The sequence below is a fragment of the Zonotrichia albicollis genome, chromosome 15 (genome assembly GCF_047830755.1).
Source record: "Zonotrichia albicollis isolate bZonAlb1 chromosome 15, bZonAlb1.hap1, whole genome shotgun sequence".
NCBI lineage: Eukaryota > Metazoa > Chordata > Aves > Passeriformes > Passerellidae > Zonotrichia > Zonotrichia albicollis.
This window is the reverse complement of record NC_133833.1, coordinates 15,877,114-15,904,116: the sequence shown is the minus strand read 5'-3', so window position 1 is coordinate 15,904,116 and position 27,003 is coordinate 15,877,114. Positions and strand designations below refer to the sequence as shown.

Sequence of the window (27,003 nt, the reverse complement as noted above, 5' to 3'; positions counted from 1 at the left end):
TGTGCTCACCTTATTTTTACCATAATAGTTCTGAACAACTCTGTTTTTGACCAGGTTGCATAAGGTTTTGACAAAGAGCACATGGCCTGTGGCAGCTCAGAAGTAATCAAGATATCAGCAAAACTGGCAGCAGCATTTCAGCCACGTGAGAAACAAGAGCACCCATGGGAATGACTGAAGAAATGGAGTCATTAAAACAAGCCACTTTTCCCAGGAACAGCTGGTATTATTTTAGAAAACAAAACTTGCTGAAGGGAACTGGAATCTTGCCAGATATGGTACTTAAAAAGAAAGGCAAAAAGATGATAATAAAGGAAAAAAAATTAGAGCATTTGAAGATTAGCAACTGTGCAAAAGGAGAAAACCTCCTTTGCATCATCCTGAGGCAAGCACCAAAAAATGGGCCAATATTAGCATATGCATTCAGCACACTTCTGGCAGCAAGGACGTGTTTGGAAAGATTCATGTGCAATACCTGTCTTTTGTACTAAGGAAAATACAAGAATAAAAAAAAAAGCAGAAAGGGTAACAGAGGACACCACTAAGGCGAGATGGAGCAGGCCAGCTGGACTGTTATGATTTAATTAAGGAGAGTTTGACTCAGTGGGATTCACACATGGGAGATTATTCCTATCAAATCTGACAGAATTTTTCACAGTGGTAACATATCACAGAGGGAAGCTTGTGGACATAAAACCAATTTGACACTGTACTGCACACTGTTAAATTAGAAAGTTAATGATTAGGGTATATACAGCATGAAAAGCTTGCAAAAGGAAAGAGCTGACTTTGAAATCTAATATATGAACTAAAAATATACAGTGTAGACCACATTTTAATTCATTCAGCTTCATCAAATTACATGTATCAGCCTACTCCTAATATCTTTTGGTCAACTAACCATAGAGGCATAATACTCAATTTCCAGCAAAACATGAATTCCCATCTTCTACCTAAAAATGTATAAATTGCATATTATCTAAATGTGATGAATTCTTTCTTGGATTCCAGTCTTGGTTTTTTTGTCCCAGCAGCTCACTGTCAAGCACCTTTATTAAGAACTGTTCTTCCTTCACAGAGCCGAAGAATTATTGAGGTTAGAATGGACCCTGTGGAGATTGTCACCACATCACACCCACTCCCTCCACCCCCCAAATCCTGGGGGCAGGAGCAGGTTGCTGAGGTTCTCAACAAATTGAATTTTGAATACATCCAGGAATGCAGACATGTGGTCAACTATCATCAGAGCAGGAAAGCTTTTTCCTCAATTTACCTGAATTTAGTATATTTCCATTCCTGTCTATTGTCCTGTTGGACAACCTGTCTGCTTTACTCCATCTTTACTGCCCTTACAGCTATTTGACTGATTTTTAATTTCCACCTGACTCTCCTCTCCTCTCCTCTCCTCTCCTCTCCTCTCCTCTCCTCTCCTCTCCTCTCCTCTCCTCTCCTCTCCTCTCCTCTCCTCTCCTCTCCTCTCCTCTCCTCTCCTCTCCTCTCCTCTCCTCTCCTCTCCTCTCCTCTCCTCTCCTCTCCTCTCCTCTCCTCTCCTCTCCTCTCCTTTCCTCTCCTCTCCTCCTCAGTTCACTTCCCTATCCCCTTATCTAGGCTGTAATCCATCCCTTTGTCTGTAGGAGATTTTCAGGAGTGAGCACTGAAAGCCTTACTCAGGTCAGGGTAAACAAATTCCACTGTTCCTCCCCCATCCAGTGATCTAACAATTGTCCGGTTTATCTCCCCGAAAGGTTTTGTGGTGGTCTCTGTCCGCCCAGGGAACGCCAAGTGTCCGGTTTATCTCGGCTGTTTGAGGGGCCTGGAAGGCCCGGGGGTGGCCTTGGAGCAGCCCGCGTGTCGAAGGACGAGAAGAGGCTTCAGTTCTTCTTTCTGGTTTTATGTTTATTAATTGTTTATCTAAAAGATGTTCTTTCAGCCTAACAAAGATCTGCTCAGCAGTCAGCCATGGGCACACTGTCTCTCCCCTCCGGGGCAGGCACCTATCTTTATACCCATTGTGACGTGTACAATATTTATCATTTTTCCCCAATACCATCTACTCTTATAACTCGATGTACTCTCAGCAATAACCAATCCAAAGGTGCCACCGTGGCCAAAGAAGATGGAGGAGAAGAGGAACAGAAGGAGGACAGGACACACCCCAATTCCTCCATCTTACTCCTCTAAACCCCCCTGTACATAAATCCTAAACCTTGTGTCTCACTCTCTAATTAACTAATCCCTTCACCACTCACCCGGTGAAGCCCTCATCCTTGTCGTCTCCTGTGTAGGGTTAAAGTCCAGCTACCAGACACTTCTGGCAACATTCCAGGAGTCCCGAGCCCCACCCAGGGTCTCGGAGGCTCAGCATCTCAGGACTGAGATCTTGAGATCCGACATCTCCCCCTTCTGTTTGCCCCAAGAAAACCTCTTTTACAATCCGATTCATGGCATCTGGGACGACATGGATGAGGACTAGGAGAACTATTGCAATATAAAATCCTAAACTATTAAAACATAAAATCCTACCCTTAAAATTCTTCTCCAAATGGGAGAAATGTCAAAGAAATCTGCCCTTAAAATTCCTCTCCAAATGGGAGAAATGTCAAAGAAATCTGCCCTTAAAATTCCTCTCCAAATGGGAGAAATGTCAAAAAAAAATCTACCAGCTGATCAATATATGATCCTTTGTCAGTTGAGATCCGACAACAATGATTGTGGAAAGACATCAGGTTGATCAGACATGCTTTCCCATTCATAAAATCATGGGTACAACTCACAAGCACCTCCTTGTCCTTCATATGGTTCAAAAGGCTTACAGGGTTCTTTGCTCTGCATCCTGCCAGGGGCTGAGGTGAATCTCATGAGCTCTGGTTCTGTAGATCCTCATTCTTAGCACCTTGATCTTTGTCACCACCTCCCTCATGTCATTCAGCAGTGGGTCTGTACAAACCCAGGGCACTGGAAATATTTCTGTGTCTGCTCTGGGGTGCCCTGACCCCCAGGGCAGCACTGACTTTGACCCTCATTCATGGAGAAAGTTTCCCAGACTTCAAGATAGACTGGAACCCACAAAAGTGTGAAATAGATTATAGAGAGCAGTGTAGCTGTATCACTTGGTGAGAAATTGAGGTTTTGGGATTTTCAGTATGTAGTGGATGGAAGCAAGGTGGAGGGCACAGGGTGTTGTCCTGGGTTTCTTCTTCATGCTTCTTCTTCCTTCCTCTTCACGGTTTTGGGTGGCATTTTGTAATTGGGCAGAAAAATCTGCATTGTGGGCTCTGTGTGATCAGTTATTGGGTTAAAAGGGAAAATAATCCAGGTGTCAGTTCTTAATTGGATAGTTTAGACTTAAAAGACCTTGTAACAAGAGATTGTAGGCCATTTTGTGCCTTCTAATGAAAGGCTGCTGAACTCACAGTGATGAGACTGTTTCACTGATAAGAAATAATAAACACCTGAGTCTGAACAAGAATTACTGTCTCAAGTGCCTTCAATCCAGACCCAGAGAATCCCACACTGGTACTGCCACACGGGCCCTCAGTTTATTCATCTTCCTGCTGCTGCCAGCTCACATTGCTTTTCCCACCCTCCATTATATTCAACCCCAGCTGAGCTCTGGCTTCCTTATCGTACCCTTGCCTGAATATTGAACAGCTTCTCTGTATTCCTGTGGGGTCACTCATCCCTTCTTTCACCTTCTGTATGCTTATTTTTGATATTAGAGTTGTGCCAGGAGCTATTTGACCATCAACACAGGCTTTCTGCCACTTTCACCTGATTTTCTGGACATTTTGGAGTTTGGACAAGGTAAAACTTTGAAATGTCCAGAACCATCTTCTACATGGTTCTTATTTCAGCAGTTCCTGAACAGGCCAAAGCCCACTCTGCTGAAACCTGGGAGGCCACTCTGGAGTTCAGAGGCTCCTTTCTGCCCCGTTCCCTCCTCCCAAAATCCTTCCCTCCATTGCATGATCCCTAAATCCAAGGCTGACCCAGCCTTCACACTCCAGACCAGTTTTTCTTTTCTTTAAACATCAGGTCCAGCAAAGAACTTCCTCTCCTTGATTCCTCAATCTCCTGTATCAGGGAGTTTCCATTGGGGCACTCCAGAAACTTCCTGGCTAGCTTGTGTTCCCCCTGTTGTTTTTTCAGCAAAATTCACGGAATGGTTTGCTTTGGGAGGGACCATGGGACACCTTACACCAGATCAGGTAACTCAGACTCCTGTTCAGTCTGGTCTTGAACATCCCAGGGATGAGGAGCCCACACCCCTCTGAACCCAGAAAGTAATTTTAGAGAAACTCCAAGACATGGCTTGTTGAAAAAGTTTAGAGAATGCTCCTAAGCTCCCCGCTTGGCTGAGAATGAAAAGTTTGGTGAATTTGGCCCTGAAATTGCACTTGGCTAAGGCTGAAGTTATTTGTGAAAGTCCACAATGTTTCTGGATAAAAGTTTAGAGTTGAAGGCAGTCATTGTAGATATTATCACAAAAAATAACAAAGAATGGTAAAGTTTTAGAATGACTCATTTATTTTACCCAGTAATGTTTACAGCAATGTAATCTGTTACAAAGATCATTCTAAAATAGCCTAATATTTGGAAGGAAATTAAAAGCAGGCTCTGACAGTTATCTGTTCTGAAGATCAGAACTGGGGCCACACATATTGATTCTCTGTAATAACATTCAGACTCTCAGAACTCTCAGCTTGGCAGCAAGAAAGCAACATGTTTATCACTGTCAGGCTGATAGTGTGGTTATTTCATAGACAATAAAAAAAATAAAAAGAAAAGACAGTAAGCTTCTTAGCAATAAAATGTAATAACATGTCTAAATTAAGTAATGTCTGGAAAGTTGAGTCCTGTGATTTCATACACATTGTAACACATTTTATAACCCACACTCTGGTGTGGTATTTAGGGGCAGATCTCACACATGTGAAAGTGGCATCACACCCCTGCATGACAGAATCCCTGAGCTGGAAGGGGCACAGAGGGGTCAGTGAGGAAGGGGCACACAGGGGTCAGTGAGGAGGGGGCACACAGGGATGGATCACTGAAGTCCAGCTCTGGCTCTGGGCCTGAGAGTACTGTCCAAATGCTCCTGGAGCTCCGGCAGCCCTGGGGCTGTGCCCATTCCATGGGGAGCCTGGGCAGTGTCCCACCATAGCAATGCTGTGAGGACCCTGAAGAAGGAGGAATGATGAGGGGGACTCCATTGATATCAGAAGGCTAATTAATTACTTTATTATACTATATTATTCTATGCATCTAAAACTGAATCTGCCAAGCACTCAACCCTGCACACAACTGCACTGAATCTCGTCACTGGCACCCAACAGTCCTGACACACACACACACACTTGGCCCTGACAGGCCAAGGAAACAAAACACCGTCACTTTGGGCAAACAATCTCTATACTGCATTCTATACCATAAATAGAAGGGGATATTCTGCACATAGGCTGTAAGTATAAGGCAACTAGATTTTAAAATTATTTTTCTTATTATTATTCTTATTTTTCTGCAGGCTAAATCTCTAAGGAAAGCTTTATCTTGTATGGGGATATTTTAGGAGCTCCTGCTCTGCTAGTACATCATCATCTACATGAAAATGATATAAATCTGCTCCTCACAGCATCTCACTGCAGCATTTGTTGTTCTCACAGCTTCCTGGAGCATGGACTCTGGAGTAGCTTTGTCAAGCCAGGCCAAACTCAGGCTTGTTGTTAGGAAAGTCAAGAGTCAGCACTGCCCATCCCAGAGCTGTGCCACTCTTTCTCTACTCAGAATTACACAGCTCCTTCAAACCTTGCTGTTCCTGGGCCTTCCCCATTACTGCTCTTCACAGCATCTGCATTGTGACAAAAGGCTGAAAAAATCTGCATTTTGGACTCTAGGCACACCATCTCTCCTTGATTAACCCTCTTTTTCTCAAATCTCATTTACCTGATACCCCCACAATGGTCTCTACCAGTGCCCAAAATAATATCAGGGAAAACTTCCCAGTTCCCAAAATGTCTGGATGTCTCGGTTGGCCCCTTGTGACATTTATATAACCACTTCCTTATTTCCTTCTTCTTACAGAACCTTGTGTGCCCTTGTGTGTGTGTCTGAAGAGCACCTACCTTTCTTACAGCTACTTATTTATGCACAGAGACAGAGTTTGTGCTGACTGCTGCCCCAGAAAGCAGACAAGGACAACCTAAAGGCTTCAGTGAGCTGAAATTCAGATTCAACTTTTTCAGCTCTTAAACACAACTGAACTACAGCAAAGCATCAAAAGAAAGAGGATGTACATTTCTTTAAGTAAAAACAAAAAGCCCTTGAGCCACAAAGGGATGCAGAGTGAAGGAAGCATGAGCAGAACAGAATGATTCACACATGAGAGAGGCTGTGCAGCAAAAGGTGCTTCTTGTGCCCAGCAGCATCCAATCACACAGGCACCCTTGGGCTTGGCTCTCCCCTCTGTGCTGTCAGCCTGGGGTACACAGAATTCAAGTGGCAGGAGATGTACAGGGAAATCCCAGCCTGCTGTGACACAGAGAGATGGCACTCAAAGGAGGGGCTGGCATCACGGGGAGTGGTTACCCAGTGAGGCTTTGGTTCTTTACACATCCATACAGCTTTAAATACCTCTGCTGACTGGGCTCTCCACAAAGAGGTAAATCAAATACAGCTTCTCCAAGGGTTAAACTCCTGAAAATCTCCATGGTTTAGCAAGACAGCTTTGAAAAACCCTCTGTGAGTTAAGCTTGCACTGTGCATAATCCCTCTCAATTCCCATGTTGGCTATAGCGAGCACCATCTATTTTTGGAGAAGATAAACAAGTATCTATTATCTCTTACTGCTCTTTCCCTTCATCTGGTTGTTTACCTGCTATCCACATTTTCAATCTCCTCTTCGAGCCCCCTCCTGCCCCACCACTGAGGTTACTGCCCTGTTTTCTCTGCTCTCCTTCCATCCCAAAGGGAGTTGTTTCCACAAGACTTGGGGTCCACATCCCAAACACATTTCTGCTTTAGCTCATGATGTTTTCATTCTGCAATTCTGCAAGAATTTGTCTTTTGGTGATGTGATCTGTCTGCGTTCCAAATTAATTTTGTTCTTCAAATCCCATCCACTCCTAACTAAGGAAAACCGTGTCTTTCTTCACATTTTCTTCTCAACCTCCAGGATGTCTGTTACCTGTCTGCTGATATTTCCTCTGTTCCTCTTCTTCCAGAAAACCTTTGTGAATCCTTGTGCCTGGCCTCATCCTCCTTTTTTTCCAGTGCATTTTCATTTCTTCTCTTTTGTTGACCATGTAGGTCAACAGTGCTTTTACAGGCATCTTCCTCCAATTCCGACTTCTTCCTTCTCCTCTCCTCAAACTGAAACCTAAATTTTATGTACTTGAATTTGCAGATGGATTTCAAGAAACCACCTGGTTATATCCTAAAAAAGGTTTGAATAAACCACCACAATGCTTATAAAAATTGGCTCTGGAAAAAAAAAAAACAACAAACCACCCAAACCCCAAATCCAGTGTTTAAACTCTGTTTTTTGTCAATATGGGATGACATTTCATTCACACTCCTGCAGGGATCTGTCATGCATCCAACTCCACAAAATTGTTTTACTAGCACCTTATATGCTGCTGCCATGCCCACAAAATTTTGGCTGATGCCAAACTAGGAGATGGAAATAGAGAAACTTTCTGGAATTCATAAGAACCTTGTCAATTTGGGAGGGAGAGTTTGAAATAAGACAAAATTTCCTAATGACACATTCAAAAAGGTACAGTCAGGAAGGGCAGAGCAAATAGAGCAAAATGAGGAATTAAATGAGTGAGCAGTACTGCAGAAAATATCTGGGGTTGTAGTGGTTCACAGGCCATAAGATGACACTTCCAAAAAACCAGAAAATCTCATTCTGGAGTATATTATCAGAAGTGCTGTGTGTAAGACAAGGGAGGTAATTATTCTGCTCTACTTGCTACTAGTGAGAGCTTGGTTCCTGCTGTGAGTACAGCATTTAAAGAAGCAAGAACATAAAGAACATCCAACAGAGAGCAAGAAAGAGAAAGGTTTTATCCAAAATCACAGTCCTGAAGATTTATTTAGATGATAAATAAGGAGACTGGGGAAAGGTGAGAAGAGTCTTCCAGTTTATTAAAGTTTATTGCAACAAAACCAGTGATCCATTGTTCTCTGTGTCCTCCAGAGGAGGGCAAGAAGTAATCTGCTTAATTTGCAGCAAAGAGGATTTACATTACACCCCAGAAACATTTGCCACTCCAAGGATGGTTAAGCTCTGGAAGAGGCTAACTGGGGAGTTAGTGACATCCCTTAAGAACAGGTTTGACTGGTGTGGCAGGGATAGGATCTGCATGGATTTAAAGTTTCAAGTGAGGTAGAAAAACATTCGGTCATGTTTTGCATCTTCACTGTTCATTTTACGCTGCACCTACACAAACTCTGTGTGTTTTACCATTGGGCCAGGCTGTGCCTCTGACCTCACTCACACTGATCAGCATTTTCTCTGCAGAATTAGCAGGAACTCCTGTGAGAGGCCTGCTGAAGTGTTTGCTAAATTACATCAAGATCTATTCCAACCATCTCTGATATAATTTGTTATTTACACACATGCTGACAAGTTTCATTAGCAGCATTATTTGATGATAACATTTTATTATGAACCAGAACAGAATACAAAAATAAATTATTACAGGACAGATCCTGCTAGAGCAGCCTGTGACTGTCAGCAGGTTGCTACGGGATTTTTGACTCTGCACTTCACTTATTTCTAAAATTCTTTTGTCAAGTAATACCCACAGAGTACACCACACCTGTATTTTGAAGTGCAATATTTTCCCATTTGAAAAATATAACTTTTAATTTATAAACCTTAATTTGTGTTTTTTCCCTTTGAAATTCTCTTTTTCCCCACGTGACACTGAGTGAATTCCTAGTTCCTGAGCTGCTTTGACACACAACAACCTTTACAAATGGCAGAAACCCATTAGCCTGATATTTTCTTTGGTGACCTGCATGTAGAATTCACCTCCTTCCTAGATATGACAAGACACAATGTTAGTCTCTCAACATATAATGTGGTTAGTGGGTTTAATTACACTGAGCCTAGGAGCTTTAGATTTTGCAGAAGAATAAAGTATTTTTAAGGACAGAAAGTTTGCTGGAATTTTACATTTAATGAACTTATAAAACTGTCCAGTGGTCCAAGTTAAGTGCTTTGAGTAAATTAAATTTAAATAAACAGATAAATAATGTGCTTATACTGAGCTGTGATCATGACCTAACATTTTTAAATTTTCATAATCTTTCACTTTCATTTGGGACTTGTATTTTTTCATGCCAATAACAGAATAAGAGTTGTTAGAATTTTAAAATATATTACATGTTTTCTTTCTGAAGGATCAAAAATTGCTTGAGTTCCTTTCAAAACCCCAGTTCTTGCTTTTGTGCATTATTTGTACAGGCAAGCAGTGAGTGATGCACACTGCAAAATGAGAGACCTTCACCTCCAATGGACACATGATCCAGCAACCAAAACACAAAACCTGGGAGAAAATAGGCAAGAATTAAAATCCACCAATTATTATTACACTAAGTTGGAGATGATAAAAATATTGATAATCCAGACTTAAGACAGCTACTTAACATAAAACAGATCTATCAGGAATAAAACCCAAAAAAACCAAATCCCAAGAATTACAAAGTGAAGCAACCTGAACCAAAGGTGCATAAAATATCTAGAACAGGCTGGCCCAAACATAAGCCAGTTAAATTGCTGCAGCAGTTAATGACTGAGAAGTTCAGAATTTTATCTGTCTCCATTGCTTTAAGCTTGTGAGAAGAAGTGTACACCATCAGGTGCTTTCAAAGGTCTCAGATTTCCAGTAGGAACAAAGGAAATAAAAATGCTTTTTCCCTACTACTGTAAAAAATCAAAACAACAACAGCAAAAATCAACAAACAATGCAACAACAACAACAAAACCTACAAAATACGCAACCACCAACAAAAAAAAAACCAAAGAAACAAACAAAAAAAAACCAACAAGGAAACCCCTTTAACAATTTTGTCCTTTCCTCTGGGCCTGGGTAGGAAAGGACTGCTTTTTAATGCTGGACTAGCTAAGTGCCAGCTGCCAGTCTCTTTTTATTACGTTGAGGAACAACCACTTGGTTCCAACCCAAAGTTTTCAATTTTCACCTGGTATTTAAAACTATCAATTGAGAAAAACCCAGTAGAATCTCAGGAATAAGAGTTGGTTGGAATGTGCTCTCTTCACTCTTACATAATAAAGGCCAGGTTCCAGTGTATTTGCATGATAAGAGCAGAGGAACACACCAAAATCAGCACAGGCCACAGTGGATCTGCCTCAGGAGCCCTGGGGAAAGCAGATTGGGACACTCTGGAATTGCTGGGGGAGCTGGAATTGCTCAGGGGATCCAAAGGCACACTGCTAGCCTGGTGACTGAGAAGAAAAGAGAAGAGGACACAAAATGTTCTACACCATTTTTTGTCTTTTACTGGCTGTACCTTCATGTCATGCTTGCCATAATTTAGATTTAAAGCAAATGGAGACACCTTGAATCGTGTTCCTAATTTGTCCAGCAGGTCAGGGAGATGGTGGTGGAGCTGGAACACATGCAAAAGGGACACAACTTTTTTTTTTTTTCCATTGAGTCAGCAACATGCAGCCAGTGTAAACCACTTGTGTTTGTTCCATGCCTTTAATCTGTCTGCAGTCTGCAGAAGAATACATCCCCAGAGTCTTTAGCAGACCTTGAATTCGAGCAGCTGTCACTTTAAATTTATTTCTTCCTCTGTCTGGGAGCTATTTTAGTGCAAATGCAAGCACACATGCTCTGAGCACAGCTCCCAGGAGCAGCCACCATGACAGGTACACTCCCACAAATCTGTGTTATCTTCTTTCAACAGGCTTGAAGCTGGTGGCAAATATTTTTCCTTTTAGTGTATTTTTTGTCTTTTGTGTATTTTTTGGCCATTTGTGGTGGTCCTTTTCCCCACTGTTTCCAAAATCATCTTCTGAGGCACAAAGCCTTGGGTGCAGCAGCTTTGTAGAGTTTGGGGAGGTTTTGGGCTCATAGCAGCCAAAAGATCCTGGAGAAAGAGGAGCACAAGGAGCTGTTCCAGGCTGTTACAGGTTTCTCCACTGCAATCCTCCATGCCTGGATCTCTTGAGGTCCAGCCTGCTCTGTCAGCAATTGCTTTTCAGTCATGAGAAAAGGAAATCTCAGGCTTAGGAGCCACACTGCCTCATTTCTGGCTTTTCCATTGTTTCCTGAATCCCTACAGCCAATTGTACAGCGCTGCCTTTTTCTTTGCCTGTTTGTGCTTCATTATGAGATAGTGACCTCTAGAAGAGCCCGGATTTCATTCCATTAGTCACTTTCTCCCTTTACCCTGTATAGATTGTGTTGTCATCACCCCTTGCTCCCCAAAATATTTCTAGTTTTAGAATTAGGAAGCCAAAGAAACATGAGAAGCTTTAAATTCTAAAAACCAACCCCACTTGATTTGCCTGGTGTTAACAATAACCTTTAATCTTTTCACCAACCTAGAAACCTCAAAATTTCTCCCACACAAACAGTAATCTGCCAGGATTTAAATTGGGAAGCAGAGCAGGGTGTGGCAAGATTTAGGAAGAAGGGAGGCTGGGAGCAATTTAGTGAGGGGGAAAAACCCCCACAACTCATTTAACTTATTCACTCAGGACTTATTAGTGACTAACCAATAACTACTTGATTCCAAAACCTGAACTGCTTGAAGAAAATTAGAAACAACAAAAAGTCATTTTGCTGGGCTTTCTTCCTCTATCTAAATCAATATTTTAGTAGCTTTGCCCTGTGAAGAGACAGAAGAGGAACCTCTGGCTAGACAAGCTTCCAGGAGCAGACATCCCTAATAGCCAAAGGGTGAGATTCCCCTGTCAAAAAGGAGATGTTGGTGGTGCACACTGTCACCTTGGAGCTCATTGTCTGGGCTGTCTTGACAAGGAGACAGAAATAGGCCTTTCAGGGGTCACCTCATCTCACTCAGAGATGGGACAAATGACTAGAATTTCAGAAGAATTTATTTCCCTCCAATGGATATGAAAGGAGACTTCAAGATTAGATCAGATGCAGATATCTGTGATGCAGACTTCTCAGATTAGCTGAGATGAGTCTCACTAGACTTTGTAAATATTGCCCACACGCTTCCCATTTCTCCTATGTAACATGAAATACATAAACAGTAGATATAATATTAAATATTAGATATTTTACTCTTTCTCTCATGAGAATACAATTCCTTACCAGATCCCTTACCATGCTGTAACTGAATACAACTGCGCTAATTAGGGAAAAGGACACTGCTGCCATAGGAACATTTAGAAGCCAGATAAAAGTGGGCAGCTTAAATTCTAAAAAATCTACCCCACTTGACTTGTTAGATATTAACAATACCCACAATGAATGTTTGCTGGTATTTATTGATAATAACCATCACCAATTAGTCATACAGGTTATTTCAACAACCTCATTCCAGTTTAGCTGTAAATGGCCAATGCCACGGAGAGGGTGTCATGTAGGCAGGGCCAAGAGCTGCAGTTCTTGATGATCTCTCATTCCATGAGGTGAAGGTGATCAGTTCTGAGAAATAATTCCCCCTTTCTTTACAACCCACAAATCCAATGTTTTCTCCTTTTATAAGTGTTTCATTTTCTAGACAGTTCTAAGCCATTCACTGCTCACTGCAGGGTGCTGGGGGTGGGACTTCCCCAGGCCACTAAATGTGTCTTGGCCTAGTCGAAGGAAGGGGACCAGGACACCAGATGGTTCACCACAGGTCCGGTTTATTGAAGAAAGCATCAAACACTTTTACAGCAAATAATAAGTTTCTGAATATTCTGTAAGCCAAGCAATCTGTTGGTTCAACTATACCATCAACTCTTCCGCATTCCTTTGGGCCTACGTTCTCTACTTCTCACATCTCGCTGTCCACTTCATTATCATACTCAGCTAGGCCCAAGGACACGCTATCTTGCAGGTGCAGGACTTGGAATTAGCCACGGTCTTGTACTTTTCCAGTCTCTAGTCAGCTGAATTCCCAACAGGCCTGTGACTTGTTTCTTTCTTGGTGCTCGCATTTATGTGGTGTTTCCTTTTTCAGTCTCTTGATGAGCTGCTGCTCTTGCTGCCCTGACCACCCCCTCACAGCCACAGCAGTCCTTTCCCAGCTTTTCAGGGTGTGTTTAATCACCAGTGGCTGATCAGCAATGATCAGTTCATTGCTGGGGGCTCTGCTTCAAAATGTGCCTGTATTTTCAAGGCCTTCACTGCTAGCCTGTGTTTAAATTGTGTATTTAGCTGAAGTTCACACAAGGTTCTTGTAGGGAGGATTGTAGCCTGGCACAATTCATATAAAGCCTGTGAGCTCTTCCTGGCAATGCCATTATTACTTTTACTGGGACACCAAGCACAAATATGCTTCTCCACTGTTTGACATGAATGTTTGACTGTGCAGTTTTATCCACTGTAATGTGAATGTCTTCATGTTTGAATTCAAAACAAAGTGGCATTAAAGATATCCTGCCTGTGGACTTCCTGCAAAAGGTTTCCAATTTGGCTGCAGAATGTTTTGAAAGCTTCATCTTCTCTAGAAAGAGCTATCAGTCTCAAGTGCCTTGTCCAAAATACAAGTACTCATTATACTAATGAAGAAACTGTAGCTTTATTTACCATCTAAAGAACTTCATTCTTCAAGCTGCTCGGTTTGAATTAGTGGCTCTTACTCCACTTATTTTTCAGAGAGATTTCTTGCTTGAAAAAGAAGCATAAAAAGTTCAGTGGAGATTAAATAAGACTGTTACAGGAAAGAATAAAGAGCCTCATCTGGAAAGTCTGCGAAGTCTTCAACAGAATAATTTCCAACTTGTGATTCGGAGTAAAACTATTCATGACAGTTTGCAACACTGGGGAATAAGAAAACATGGATAACATTTCGCATATTTGAAAACAAGGGATTTTCTTTTAGACTGAATTTTCAAAAAACAGCTAAGATTTTCTTACCTGGTACTGTTCAAGAAAAAAAGAGCTCAAAAGGCAGCATTTAGACCAACATCCAAATATATGAGGTCCCATCTTAGAAATGCCTTCCTAAAAATTTTCACAGGGAAATAAAAAACATATTTCTTGAAGGAAATAAATTTTGCATAACAATGATCATAACTAACACCAAACAGTACTTGATTTTTTTTTCTGCATCAGAGAGTTGGTGCTTTATTGATTACAATTGTCTGAGCCATTCCTGGGGGAAAGTAAGTTAGAATAAAAAGGCATAAAGAAGAGAAAAGGCCAGCTCTCCTAACAAGTGAGAGAGCATCCCCTCCAATGCAACAAGGAAACTCTAAATACTTTTCCAGCTGTTACATCAGGCTCCACTCTGTTTTCTGGAGTTCTTAAGCAGACAACTACCAAAATTTGCCAGTTCTGGACAATTTCTCTAACAGCAGTAACACCATTTCTTGTAGGATCTGGTGTGGTCACTGCCCAGGCAGGCACATGCAATGAACAAACACTTTTATTAACATTGCTCAGGTGGAAAAGGAATAGTGCCTGGAAATGCCTTGAGTCTGCATGAGCCTTTTCTTACCCATACTCAGAGTCAGCCATGATAATCTTTTATTAGCAGGGGAAAAGAATGGTCACCGTGACCTTGCTGGATGTGTTTGAGGAAGAATCCCAGCTATGAGGCTGCAGCAGAAAATGTCTTATACTGACAGAAAAAAGAAGTGTATGCAATAATCCACTTTTTCCAAAACATGCCAGCAAAGTCAAACTTGCCCCCAGCTTTTATTGTGGAATGCTACATTTCATTACTGTTAAAAACTAGAGGTTGATGAAAGACCTTGTGCCATTTGCCCACTGCACGATCAAATTCCTGTTTTATTTCTGTTATTTCCTGCTTGTCCTTGTCACACAGAAGATGAACTTGACAGGGTGTCTCCATTTTGAGGGCTTGTCCTAAGTTGCCAGTCAGCCAGAGAAATGTGAACTGCCACATCTCAAGGAGCTGAAAATGGTGAAATGAAACATTCATAGTTCAAAAATCAATGCCTTCAACTCTTTCATTTTTACAGAAAAGCTCCTTTATCTACAACTCTCTCCCACATTTTTTCATGTGCTAAAAGCTCCAATTCTTTTCTAATAATTTTTGACACTTTCTCTGAGACTGTTTTCTGAGAATAGGACAATCAGGGCTCTGGAGAAAAAAAAGAGAAAGTGTGTCATGTATGCAATTTCATATTAAAGGAAACAGTTCAGAAGAACTGTACAGATTATGTGAGCAATTGAAAAAGAAACCGCTGCAAAATTTCTCATCTTTTGCACCAGGGATCTGTGGAATGAGCTGATTGAAAGTAGGATTTAGGACTCCATTTGCTGCAGCATGTACATGGCCTTGACAATTAGATTTGTGACATTTCCCTATCCTACACTAAATTGCAGTTGGCAGTGGCATTATTTTGATTATTACATGTCACAGTGGCCCAAGTAAAAGATTTCATCAGAGTCCAAGCTTCAGTACACCCCACTCTTAATAAAAGGGTGACTTTCATGAGATAAGGAACAGGCCCTGAGAAGCTGTGAGAACATTGAAGGGAATGAGAAATTGCTAGATAAGTATCTGTCAAAAATGACTGCAAGAAATAAGAACTTTTCTGGACAGGTTTCTTATGTGCTGTGCATGGATTTTCATTAGTGATTGTTATTTTATCAAAACACTGGCCCATGGGCTTCATCTAAAATGGCTGTTCTTCTTTCTTAAGTATAAAATAGACCTTTGGTGTGATGACAGGCTGAGAAAGTTGGGGCTCTTGAGCCTGCAGAAGAGGAGGATGCATGGAAATCTTAGAGCAGCCCTCCAGTGTCAGAAGGGGCCTACACAGAATTCAGAGAGGGAGTTTTCATCAGGACCTGAGAAGAACTAGTGGGTTCAAAGTGAAAGTGGGGAAATTGAGGTCATATATATGGGATAAATTCCCCCCTGTGAGGGTGGGCAGGCCCTGGCACAGGGTGCCCAGAGCAGCTGGGGCTGCCCCTGGATCCCTGGCAGTGCCCAAGGCCAGGCTGGACAGGGCTTGGAGCAGCCTGGGAGAGTGGAAAATGTCAGGCCTATGGCAGGGATTTGGAACTGAATGGGCTTTAAGGTCCCTTTCAACCCAAACCATTCAGTGATTCTGTTCTATGATTCTTTATCTTCATTCAAGTGCAATACAAGAATTGGCTCAGGCACCTTCAGTGACTGAGTATTTTTAACAACTCTTGGAACTCTGGAGAGAGACCTGTGAAAGAGACCGAGCCACTTTGCTAAATTAATGGGCAAAGAGCCTGAAATGTGTCAGGGAAAAAAAAAAAAAAAAAAAAAGGAAAGACTGGAGTGGTAAGTAAACTGTAAAAAGCAAAACCATGGTTTTATGAAAAATGAGTCTTGTCAAATAAGTGTAATACAATTTTTAATCACTCATTGGCCTGATTTATATAGAAAAGTGTGTTGACAAAAACCCAATCAATTTCTGTGCGTTAGTTTTCCACAACAATGATGATATATAATAAAGTTGTAATTGAGTATCCTGAGTTGGATGGTACCCACAAGGCCCATTGAAAGATTCTGGCTACAAAATATCTTACAACAGCTAAAACATGACCAGTGTGAAATTTTGGGATCTTCTGTACATCCTCAGGGGATTTCTTCTTCACCAAAGGCTGCTAAATGAATAATGTATGAGAAGACATAAAATTATTTAAGGAAAAACATGCTGATGGCACATACTATCAGGAATGGGACACTTAGGTCAATCACACAGACTGAGCTCAACTGATTTGGAAGGTGGAGAGCAGCAGAGACACATCTCCTTTATGACATCCAAAGGCATTATCTTACATGATCAGGAATGTAGGTCATGTGTCTGAGTGGAGGAATCACATCCATAACAGCCAGGCCTGGAAAGGGCTTTGGAGCAGTCACTGCATGAATCCAGGGGAGCTCATGCTGAGCATGGCAGGGACTGTCCTGGGTGTGCAGGTGTTGCTAGGGAAGGATTGGGATGCTGTTTAGTGGGGGTGTTTGACTTTGTGTCAGCCATTGGCCACTCAAATTTACAAATGGCTAAAAATCCATGAGCCAGCTGTAGCCAGGATGGAGGGACATGGCATTTCAAAGCACTTTTATGAGTTTTCTGGAACAGAACTTGGGGTAGTGGGCGGATAGGACAGCAGAAGAGAAGCCAACATGATGGGCTTAGACAGGAAGTGCTTGGACAGTTTTTTAATTTTGAATGTGTGTCTAGACATGGGCAGAAATCCAGTCTTGCTGAATAAGCCCAGTTCTGCCCTTCAGGGGAGCTGGAGCAGGGGAGGAGAAGGAAGCACATAGAAAATACAGGAAGATGTAGTTTCCTCCATGCATTTTAAAAAGGCCACTGGACTCATGGTCGAGCTAACTTACCAGAGCAGAGGAAATGGCCTCATCCAGATGCACAGGCAGGAAGAAACTTGGGATCTTTCAGGATGGGATGAACCAAATCATTATTTGCCCTGTGGGTGGGTAAGCATCAGATCATCTATCCCATTTGCCACCATAATGCCATCATTGATTAGCTGCATGTATGGATTTTGGGGCCAGCCCTGTGCCTTTACACAGAGCTGGTACCAGCAGCCCAAAGCCCAGTGGCACCTCCAGCCAACAATAGGAACGCTCCTGGTGCAGTGTACACATCCTTCCTCACTGAGGTCAGGCAGCATGGCCAAATGCCCCTGGGGTTTAAGAGATTTTAGTGCAAACCTCTGTGCAGGGGAAGGACAAGTAAATGACTCTGTGGGGTGTGCAGCCCTCCTGGGAGTGCTCACTGCATGGTGGAACATCTGGGCTGCACACACACCTGCAGTCTGACCTATTTCTCATCCCCCACAGCAGCACAGGTCTGGCAGCTTCACCACAGAGCTCATTTACCAGAGGGGTTTTGCTCTGGAAGTTAATCAATGCAGAACTAACTGCACCATCAGTATTGATCAGGCTGTGGAGGCTTTGGCATTACAGCTCTGCAATACCCTGCTCCTTCCAGGCTGCTTTGCAGGAGCCTCTGTGCATATTAATGACTGAATGCACATGGCCTGGCAGGTTCACAGAGGAGCCCAGAAGGGCACAGTAAAGGCCTAGGCTAAAATGCTTCATAGGAATTTTAATGTTTTTCTTAGATACTAAAAAAATGGAGCAATACAACTCACAGGTCAGCAGTTCCTGCCATGAGCCCAACAGCATATTTGACAGCTTTAAAGATGCTATGGGCTGTGCATTTGTGAAAGCCTGCTTGACCCAGGGGGCCATTAGCAAACTGTGTAAGCAGACCAGCCACTCCCTGTGACTGAAAGTAAGTGCATTTAGTGACCAGGACTGACCTATCACACTTCCAATCTCTGGTACCTTCTAATGTTGTGAAAGAATTCAGTCACATAAACCTTTTATCACTTTCTAGCTAATAAATATTTCTTTGCTGTTGCTGCTGCTCAGAATCTGACTCAATGTGGCCAGTTGAGACCTACTCTTGTGCATATGAAGGGAGCCTGAGGATAAAATAAAACTGGTTCCACCTTTTCGTGTCATTTGTTCCTTGAGAACAGAAGGAGGTATTTGTGCCTGCCATTTTCAGTGCAGTCACCCTTCAGGGTAAGATGCAGCTCATCTTCAGGATTGTATTTATATTGTGGCTGCACTAAAGTAGATTAACAAGAGATTGTTACATGTGGCTTTGGAAAGATTAAGGTAGCTTTTGTGATGCTTGGTGGCTGCTTATGTTTTACAAAGAACTTCCCGAGCCTACAAGTAGCTGGACTAACACAATTTACACACCCTTGGGGTTTGGCAGATCCTCTTTATTGTGTAAACACCCATCAGGAGCTTTGTGGATCATTTCCTCCAATGTCAGTACCTAAGTGTTGCGTAATCCCCTTTTAAGCATGTAAGAAGACAAGCAGATTTTAGTCCAGATTTTTCATTATTTTAGGCTTGTCTTTTATCTAGCACACACCTCAGGGAACTTCTATCCTGCGGGTGAAAGGTGAGAGCAAGTTCAGCAAAGTTAAGCCCCTTATCCCGTCACCACGTGGTGCTGGATGAAAGTGCTCACAGCTGGGGTCCAGAGCATCTGGGGAGAGCCAGGCTGAAAAAGCTGCTCTGAACAGGTCCTGAGCCTCTTGTGGCAGCCCATGGAACGAGATCCTGGCTCCCCACTGAGCCTAAGGCTGTTTGCACCACGGGTGGTGATGAGGAAGTTGGACATCAGCCAGTAAAGGCTTGAACAGTGTAGATAATTTGGGGGTAGAAGTGGGAATGTATGGAAGGCCTTAAGTGCCAGCTTACAGAGTTGATTTGGTTTGTAACTGCTCAGCACATCACTCTACACCTGAAGGAATGCAGGCAGGATTCTTTCAACACCCACAGAAGGAAGTTCTTCAAGGTAGGGAGTGAGTCATGCCTCCCTCCATGGGGGCTAAGACACACTGGGGGCTTGCTTAGGATATTTTCAGTCTAGCTTCCCCCAAACCACACAATTGCTCCCACTGAGTCTGCACTAAGTAGCATTTGAGCCACTGAACAGCTGAAAGATTTATCTAACAGGAAAACTATTGCAGGACTAAAAGTCTAGGCTGGCTGTGATTGATGTGTTTTAACAATTACTACATCTTGTCAGCCTTGCTGCGCAGCACCATTCCTGTAATTAATGGGCAAGGACTTTCTAATTCTCCTCAGTGCAGCTCAAGTGATGCCAAGGCACTCGAGGTGTCCATAAAATATTGCCAAAGGAGCTGGAATGGGGCTGCCAGGGCCAGCTCTGTCCCCCAGCTCATGCTGAAGCCTGAGATCACATCTGATGCCTCAGCAGTGATACACCAGCCACTGCTGAGCTCCCAGGGAGCCCTTCAGGGCCTCACACTTGGTTCAGGTTCAGGCATGACTCCTGCTGGAGTGGCACCTTGGTGACATGGTCCCTCTTCACCCTCACGGTGCCCCACAGGTGTGCCCACACCCCATAATTTCCGTGCCTGCTGCCATGCTGTGCCTGGAGGGGAATATTTCCCATCTGGCAGCATAAATGGGATTTTCTCTTCAGGATTCCTGCTTCCCACAGGTCCCTCCACCACAGTGAAGGAACAGGGGAGGTGAGGAGTGGCAGTGACACAGACTCAGGGCTGCTCCATTTGGTGTGAAGGCCAGCTTGGTATTTCTGACCCTCTGACAAGGTTTTAAATCTGGTTTTCAAGCCTAGCATGTCTGTTTTGTAATATGCTTCAGACATCAGTTCCTGAATGTGGATGAGTCACTCACTGTCTCTTTGCAGACAACAGTGACACAGCTCTGGGCACCACTGCCAGGCAAACATTTTTAACATTCTTAATATTTTCAAGCTGTGTGGTGCTCTGAGAGATGTTTACTTCATCACATCTCTGTCATCTTTTGATGTTAACACCTGTGGCAGAGTGATTTCATGCAGGCTGTCCTGGGATATGAAAGGGAATCCACGGTGCAGTGTAAGATTTGCTCTTCTCATGTGGCAGAGATAATTCCGTGGTGCCTCATGCTGGAGGATTTCATTCATTAGTTCTCTAAGCCAGCCTAAGGCACCTGGACTACAATACTCTAGAAGTAGGTGCCTAATGTCACCATATTAGAATCACTCTGAAAAATCAGATTTTCATGATACCTAAGCAGTATTATCACAGACAGTGGGTATTGAAGTGTTCTGTACAACAACATAACCATGTCCCATGCAATCATAGAATGGTTTGGTTGGAAGGGACCTTAAGTATGATCTAGTTCCACCCCTGTGTTATGGGCAGGGACCCATTCCACTAGACCAGATTGCTCCAAACCCCATCCAGCCTGTGCCAGGGCCTCCCCACCCTCTCAGGGAAAGATTTTTCTCTAACATATAATCTAAACTGACAATCTCTTAGTTTGAAGCCATTTCCCTCATCCTGTCACTCCTTGTAAATTGTCTCTCTCCAGGTTTCCTGGGGCTCCTTCAGGCCCTGCAAGGCCACCCTGAGCTCCCCCCAAAGCTTCTCCTGTGCAGGTGAACAATGGCAGCTGTGCCAGCCTTTCCTCCCAGCAGAGCTGCTCCATCCCTGGGATCATCCTGGAGCCTCCTCTGGCCCGGCCCCAGCAGCTCCAGCTCCTGCCTGTGCTGGGGCAGCTCTGCAGGTGTGGCAGAATCCCCTCCCTTGGTGACCACACTCTGGGATGAGCCCAGGACAGGTTTGTCTCTGTAAATGATTGGATACCCACACCTCCCACCCTGCAAAGGCAGAGCAGTGACACTGGATCCTGCAGGGATCCCTCTGGGGATCCACAGAGGGCAGAATGAACCCAGGAGAGTAAAGCACAGCATCCCCATATCCAGAGCTAATGGGAAATTAATGTATATGCCATCAATATTGGTTCCATAGCATGCTGGTTAAAGCTGCACAAGGTCAGTCCAATGTGATAAAGCATTTATTTTGTCAGAGCTGTACTCTGCATTCGCTGTCTGCTCAGTTTTGGTGCAGCCAAGCCACCCGGGCATGTGTGAGCCTTATTCTGATTCCAGCCACCACAGGAAGCCCTTCCCATCCAGGATTTATCATTGCTGTGCTCGGAGCCCTCAGCTCTGCTTTCCAGAGCAGCTATTTGCTTCATGCAGGTTCAGCTGTGTGTGACACCAAAACATTGTCAGCTGTTCATTCTTTTCTCCTTCACAGAGTTGTAAAGGAACAAACCAAAGGACTTCAGGGTACACTCACTTACCAAAGCCAAACTTTTGATTAAAGTTTGATATTTCTGCATATTTACAGGAGCTTAACAGAACACAGGGCTCTTGGCTCTGTCTTAAAAAGGTGTTTGTGTCAAGGAACAGTCAGTAGTTTCTAAGCAATGAAATAACAGCAAAACTGAGGACCCTGCTCATTCTTTAGGACTCAAATGAAGAAAATGGTTCAGGTCCTTCCTTAATATTTGTTTCACACAAGATCCAAAAAACTGCTGCTAGGGGAGAATTGGATTTGGAAGGAAAATTTTATCTGGTTTATTTTACCCAGTTGTTGACACAAGCAGGTCTTGAATGACTGAAGTAGAAGCAGAAATGAAAGAAGATTATAAAAGGTATTAAAACTACCTGCAATTAATTTTGACTGGTCTTCATACATGAAATTTGCAAAACGCATTTTGTGTTCTGTGTTCTTCCCCTGATGTGAGATGATTGGAAAATTTTTAATCAGATCCCCTCATCTGATGTGCAATGACCCATGGACTGAGCAGAAAGAAACTGCACAAGACCAAGTCTTAGAAGCCTAATGTAAAATGAGATTTTTTTTTAATGACAGGATGTAATTAATATACAACATAGCTCAGGTTTATTGTTATAAAAGCCCAGTAGTTTTCATCACTGATCTTGTATGCATAGAAACCAGACTTCCAAAGACAAGATGCTCACAGAGGGTATATATGGATTCTGAAAGACATAAATTGTTCAAGTGGTAAAAAGCCCCAAAACTGTAATTTCCTTGTTAGCAAACTCTGCAGTGTATTTTGTCGTGCTCATTTCATTGTCAGCAGGAGGATTAAAGAATTTTTTTATTCCTTAATTTGTGCTGTTATTGGCCATCTCTGGTTCTCAATTTCCATTGTTGGGTGGTGTCAGAACAGTAACCCCAGTACTGGGGTGGGATGTGCAGATCCTGCCCCCACCTACCCCTGGTCCTCCAAACATATTTCTTGCCAGGGTTTCTCCTCCTGGACACCCAAAATCAAGGATGTCAATGGTATCATTTGTACATTAGTTATGAAACAGCCAAATTTCACTGTAGACATCTCAGCATTCCAGTTGTCCCAGAGGGTCCAAATATGGAAAAATCTTTATAAATTCTGGTGAGGTACCTGATTCAGTATTCAGACAACACAGTGATTGTGTGGGATGTATACCCTCCTAGAGCAACCCAGCCTATTTTGAAACAATTCCAGCAAGAGCTCCTCCTCTCCTCTGAGAGGTTTTTCTCTGTTCTATCAGCTCTCCAGACTGGAATGATTATCATCATTGATAATCATGCTGGAATGATTATCTTCAGATTTTGTTTTGTCTCTCCAGGCACTCAAGCATACAGTCCCCCTGCAGTAAGCACCTGCAATAAAGGCAGCATTGGTAAATGTAATTTTGTGTTAAAACCAGCAAATTTGAGACATGCTGAAGCTCTTGGTTCATTTTAACAGATGCAAGCCTTGGAAAACCAGCTGTGTATGGCCACTGATGAAAAATGAATGAGTCAGACTGGCTTGCATAGGGGAAAATGCAAGCACTCAAAAGAAAAACCAATATTCAATTAAAATCTAAAAATAATCAAGTGTAGAAGATTCCTGTAAGAATTAAATCTTTGTACTGAATTTTTGCCAGAGGCATTGAGAGAGCTATTTTATGATGACTACATAACAACAGTATTCTTCTGTGTGTTTAAGCTACCACTGTAACTACAGTTGATGAACGTTTTGGGAGCTGTTGGATTAGTCACCAAATAAAAATAAACACCTAAATGTACTTGCATAGCACATTTGCATAAAAGAACAGTTCCCTCCCCAAAGCTTAAGGTTTTTTTTCCTCTTGTCTAGCCTTTAAAAGTGAATCAAGGATTCTCTTTCTTAAGTAGCACCTTTTTATTGCCAGTAAAACAAGACTGGTAACAAAAGAAGACTCTAAATAGACCACATGAGGCCATTGGTGGTTCATGCTTTGAGATATGAATTCTTTTATTAGAGCTTTGCTGTGATGTTTTAAGATTTGCTGCAGGTTCTTAAAAATGAATAGGAATTGTTCTGTTCTGAACTGTCAGCAGTTTGGAAACTTAAAACATCCAGGACATGTCTCAAGAAATCCAGTTGTTCTCTTTGATCCTAGATTAAAGGGCCTTTGGAAATTTCAGAGCTATGTAGTTTCTTACACAGTTCCAATTAACACGACACTTGAGCTTTATTCTGTGAATGTACAATAATGTAGAAAACTCCTTGGAATTCCCTCATCAGCCATATTCTATTTAAAAATACATGTATTGGTTTTAAATCAACATCCTCAACCACATTCAATACTCCATTTATACCCTTAGGTTTAGTAATTCACAGAACTTAAGCTTCACAGATTCTTACCAATAAATCCCAAAATGCATGCATGGCTTGGTTTAAGAAAGATATTTTACTTGTGTTTCATACACAAAAAAAACTGATAATCAACAGTGGCTTAAAAAATTAACACTACTCCACTTTTCCACAAGTGTACAAAAAAGAAATAATGAATTTACATTCAACGGTAAAGCTTAAAGTCCACTCTAATAATAGTTGCATTGACATTCACATACACAAGCACAGAATAAATATTTCAGGATTCTTATAAGAGCATACAGCATACATACAGTACTTGAATTTTACATAAGGAGTGTTAGTAGGGTCAGGAATTCATAATCTCATAGAAAAGTAAAACTAAAATCAGAAAAGGTTGTGTGGGAGGTCACACCAAGGTACTGCACAGAGCTAGCAGGTTAGTAAATCCATCTGTGTGAGGAGTTTGCTTCTGCTTCTTCATATTAGGACAGTTTGTTTGCAAAGGTGTATTCAAAGTGCAGAATAATGCAAAAAAAAAAAGAAAGAGAAGATATTCTTGTATTTATTAATACATGCAAGAGGCAGCCCCCAAGTCACCCGACAGAATAAAGCTGTGATTGGCAAGTGGCCGATATAATACAGATGTTTCAGGCAATTTTTCTAAAGCACTTTAATAGCAGCAATTGTAATTTATAATGGCTCTAGATTGACTTCTGTTTGGGTTAAAGGGCATCATATTTCTTTAACATTTACAGCTATATTTCTTTATAAATAAATATCTCAAATAACAAATAGCATAGTTAATGTTACTTTTTTTCTCTCTTTTGCATAAGTGTCGTGGAAAAACTCTGACCTTTTCAGAGACATAATGTGCAAAATAATGTGGAAATAGGGACACACAGCATCACAGTTACATTCCTGGGATGTCAGCCCAGCCCTTGTTACTCTCTGAGGGCTAGCCTTACCAGGGCAATGCAGAGCTTTAAGGGACAATTTTTCCAATGGCTTGCTTGGTAAAGAGATAGAATTTATGGTGTCTTAAAGAGCTGTAAATGTGAGGTTTCATTTGAAGCAGTGTGTACAATACGTCATGTATAGGAGTCAGTATTTCCACACAGTGACTTCTCAGGATTTGATAAGTCTGCTCATCTCTCTTTCAGACATTTTCTCCCCAGCCTGAACATCTTTGAACATTTGTGTTCATTAGGTGTTTCCTCTGTTGCATATTTACCAGCTCTTCTTGCATTTTATAATCTGATCTCATATCACCTAGCTGACATCTGCACACAAATATTTCCAATCAGATAGAGGGTGCACAACATTAAAACTTTTAAACCTGTCCTGTAAGTGTCATCAAGACAGGAGCACAGGAACCACAGTGCAGAGTCCAACCTCTCACTGGCTGTACTGTGAAGATTCTCCTTTTCGGCGTAGGAGAAAGGAAACTTGTGTCTGCTTTTTAGATTCTGAAAACAAGCCAGAGTGGAGAAAAAGAGTTAACACCAGACTTAATAAAGCTTTTAAGACAAAACCTGTTAAGCAATTTAGACAGACACTGAATTTCCTGCTGATTTTCTCAAGTCTGTACATACAGGAAATTTGTTAACAATAGGAAGAAGTTGGGATTTGCTACATAGGAGAAATCTGCCATTATTACAAAAACTGGCTAAGAGGGTTTTTTCAGTATAACTCCCTCACTGGTCACTGTTCTCAGTGGTGCTGTTGCCCTTTTCTTTTTTCTCCTGAGTCTTGTTCCCCTTCTTCTTTTTCTTCTTTTTCTTGGTCTCTTCTTTCTTGCCAAAGGTTATGAAGTCACTTTTGTCAATTTGGCTGTTGGGTGGCTCCTGCCGGATGGAGATGATTGCAGGAGATCCTGGGATAATGAATTTGTCTGGCAACTCACCAGGACCACCTTGTTTGGAATTGCCCGGTCCGAATTTAAAGGTCCAGCTGTTGCTGTTCACACCAGCTCCCACTGGGGGGGACACCTCTCCCGCCTCAGGTTCTGAAAAAGTCAAAACAGCAAGAAAACCTTAAAGCATCTTTAAATACAGGCACTCAGTGAACAGCAGCTTTCTGTTTGAAAGGCTTCAGCCTACAGAGACTCTCATTTCCTGGCTGCTCATCTGGGGTTAGCCATTGGTTCTTGTCCAGTCTGCTCAGTGTTTGCATGCACTGACCCCCTCCTCGTGCTCTTGGGTGCAACAGGCTCTGGATCCCATTTTGTTCTTTTGGATTTGAAGTGTTTGGAGTAAGAGATCACTGTGATGCAGCCCATTGTAGTGTTTTACAGCAGGAAACACAGGCATGTGCGTTGCATTGCAAAAGGGTGTGTTTGAGGGTGCTGAGCCTTTTGGGACAGGGTTAGCAGAGTGGCCAGGGCAGGGAGTGACAGCCTTGGCATTATGCACGTCCAGGTGGGTATTTTAGCGAACCATCCTGTATGGATGTGCCCAGGAACCCTCGTGCAGGGAAAGAAGGGAGAATGTCAAGAGGCTGGAATGGAGCCAGGCTCTGATCAGTGGTGCTGAGCAGCAGGACAAGAGAGAACAGGAATGGATTAGGACAAGAGGGGACAGGAATGGATCAGGACGAGGGGACAGGAATGGATCAGGACAAGAGGGGACAGGAATGGATGCCCAGGAAGTTCCACCTGAACATGAGGAAGAACTTCTTTCCTGTGCAGTGACTAAGCACTGAACAGATTGCCCGGAGAGGTTGTGGGGTTCCCCTCACTGGAGATATTCCAGAACCATCCGGATGCAATCCTGTGCCATGAGCTCTGCTTAAACAGAGGTTGGACCAGATGAGCTGCTGTTG

General features: G+C 42.5%; 1 protein-coding gene and 1 long non-coding RNA gene across 6 annotated transcripts in view; one reads left to right on the top strand and one right to left on the bottom strand.

The window, feature by feature from the left end:
- LOC141730949 (uncharacterized) overlaps positions 1 to 24,775 on the top strand; it is a 33,455-nt gene extending 8,680 nt beyond the window's left edge. Inside the window, exon 3 of the long non-coding RNA XR_012582802.1 lies at positions 55 to 24,775. This is a non-coding gene — a long non-coding RNA (uncharacterized LOC141730949). The remainder of the gene's footprint in view (positions 1 to 54) is intronic.
- Positions 24,259 to 27,003, bottom strand: part of LOC102065439 (protocadherin alpha-C2) — a 93,476-nt gene continuing 90,731 nt past the window's right edge. For 4 of the 5 annotated variants that reach the window (XM_074552232.1, XM_074552231.1, XM_014273756.3 and 1 more), the window contains exon 4: positions 24,259 to 26,188. In XM_074552232.1, the coding sequence (XP_074408333.1) occupies positions 25,878 to 26,188 (311 nt within the window). In that variant the 3' untranslated portion in view covers positions 24,259 to 25,877. The remainder of the gene's footprint in view (positions 26,189 to 27,003) is intronic. The other variant, XM_074552234.1, reaches the window with a different exon arrangement.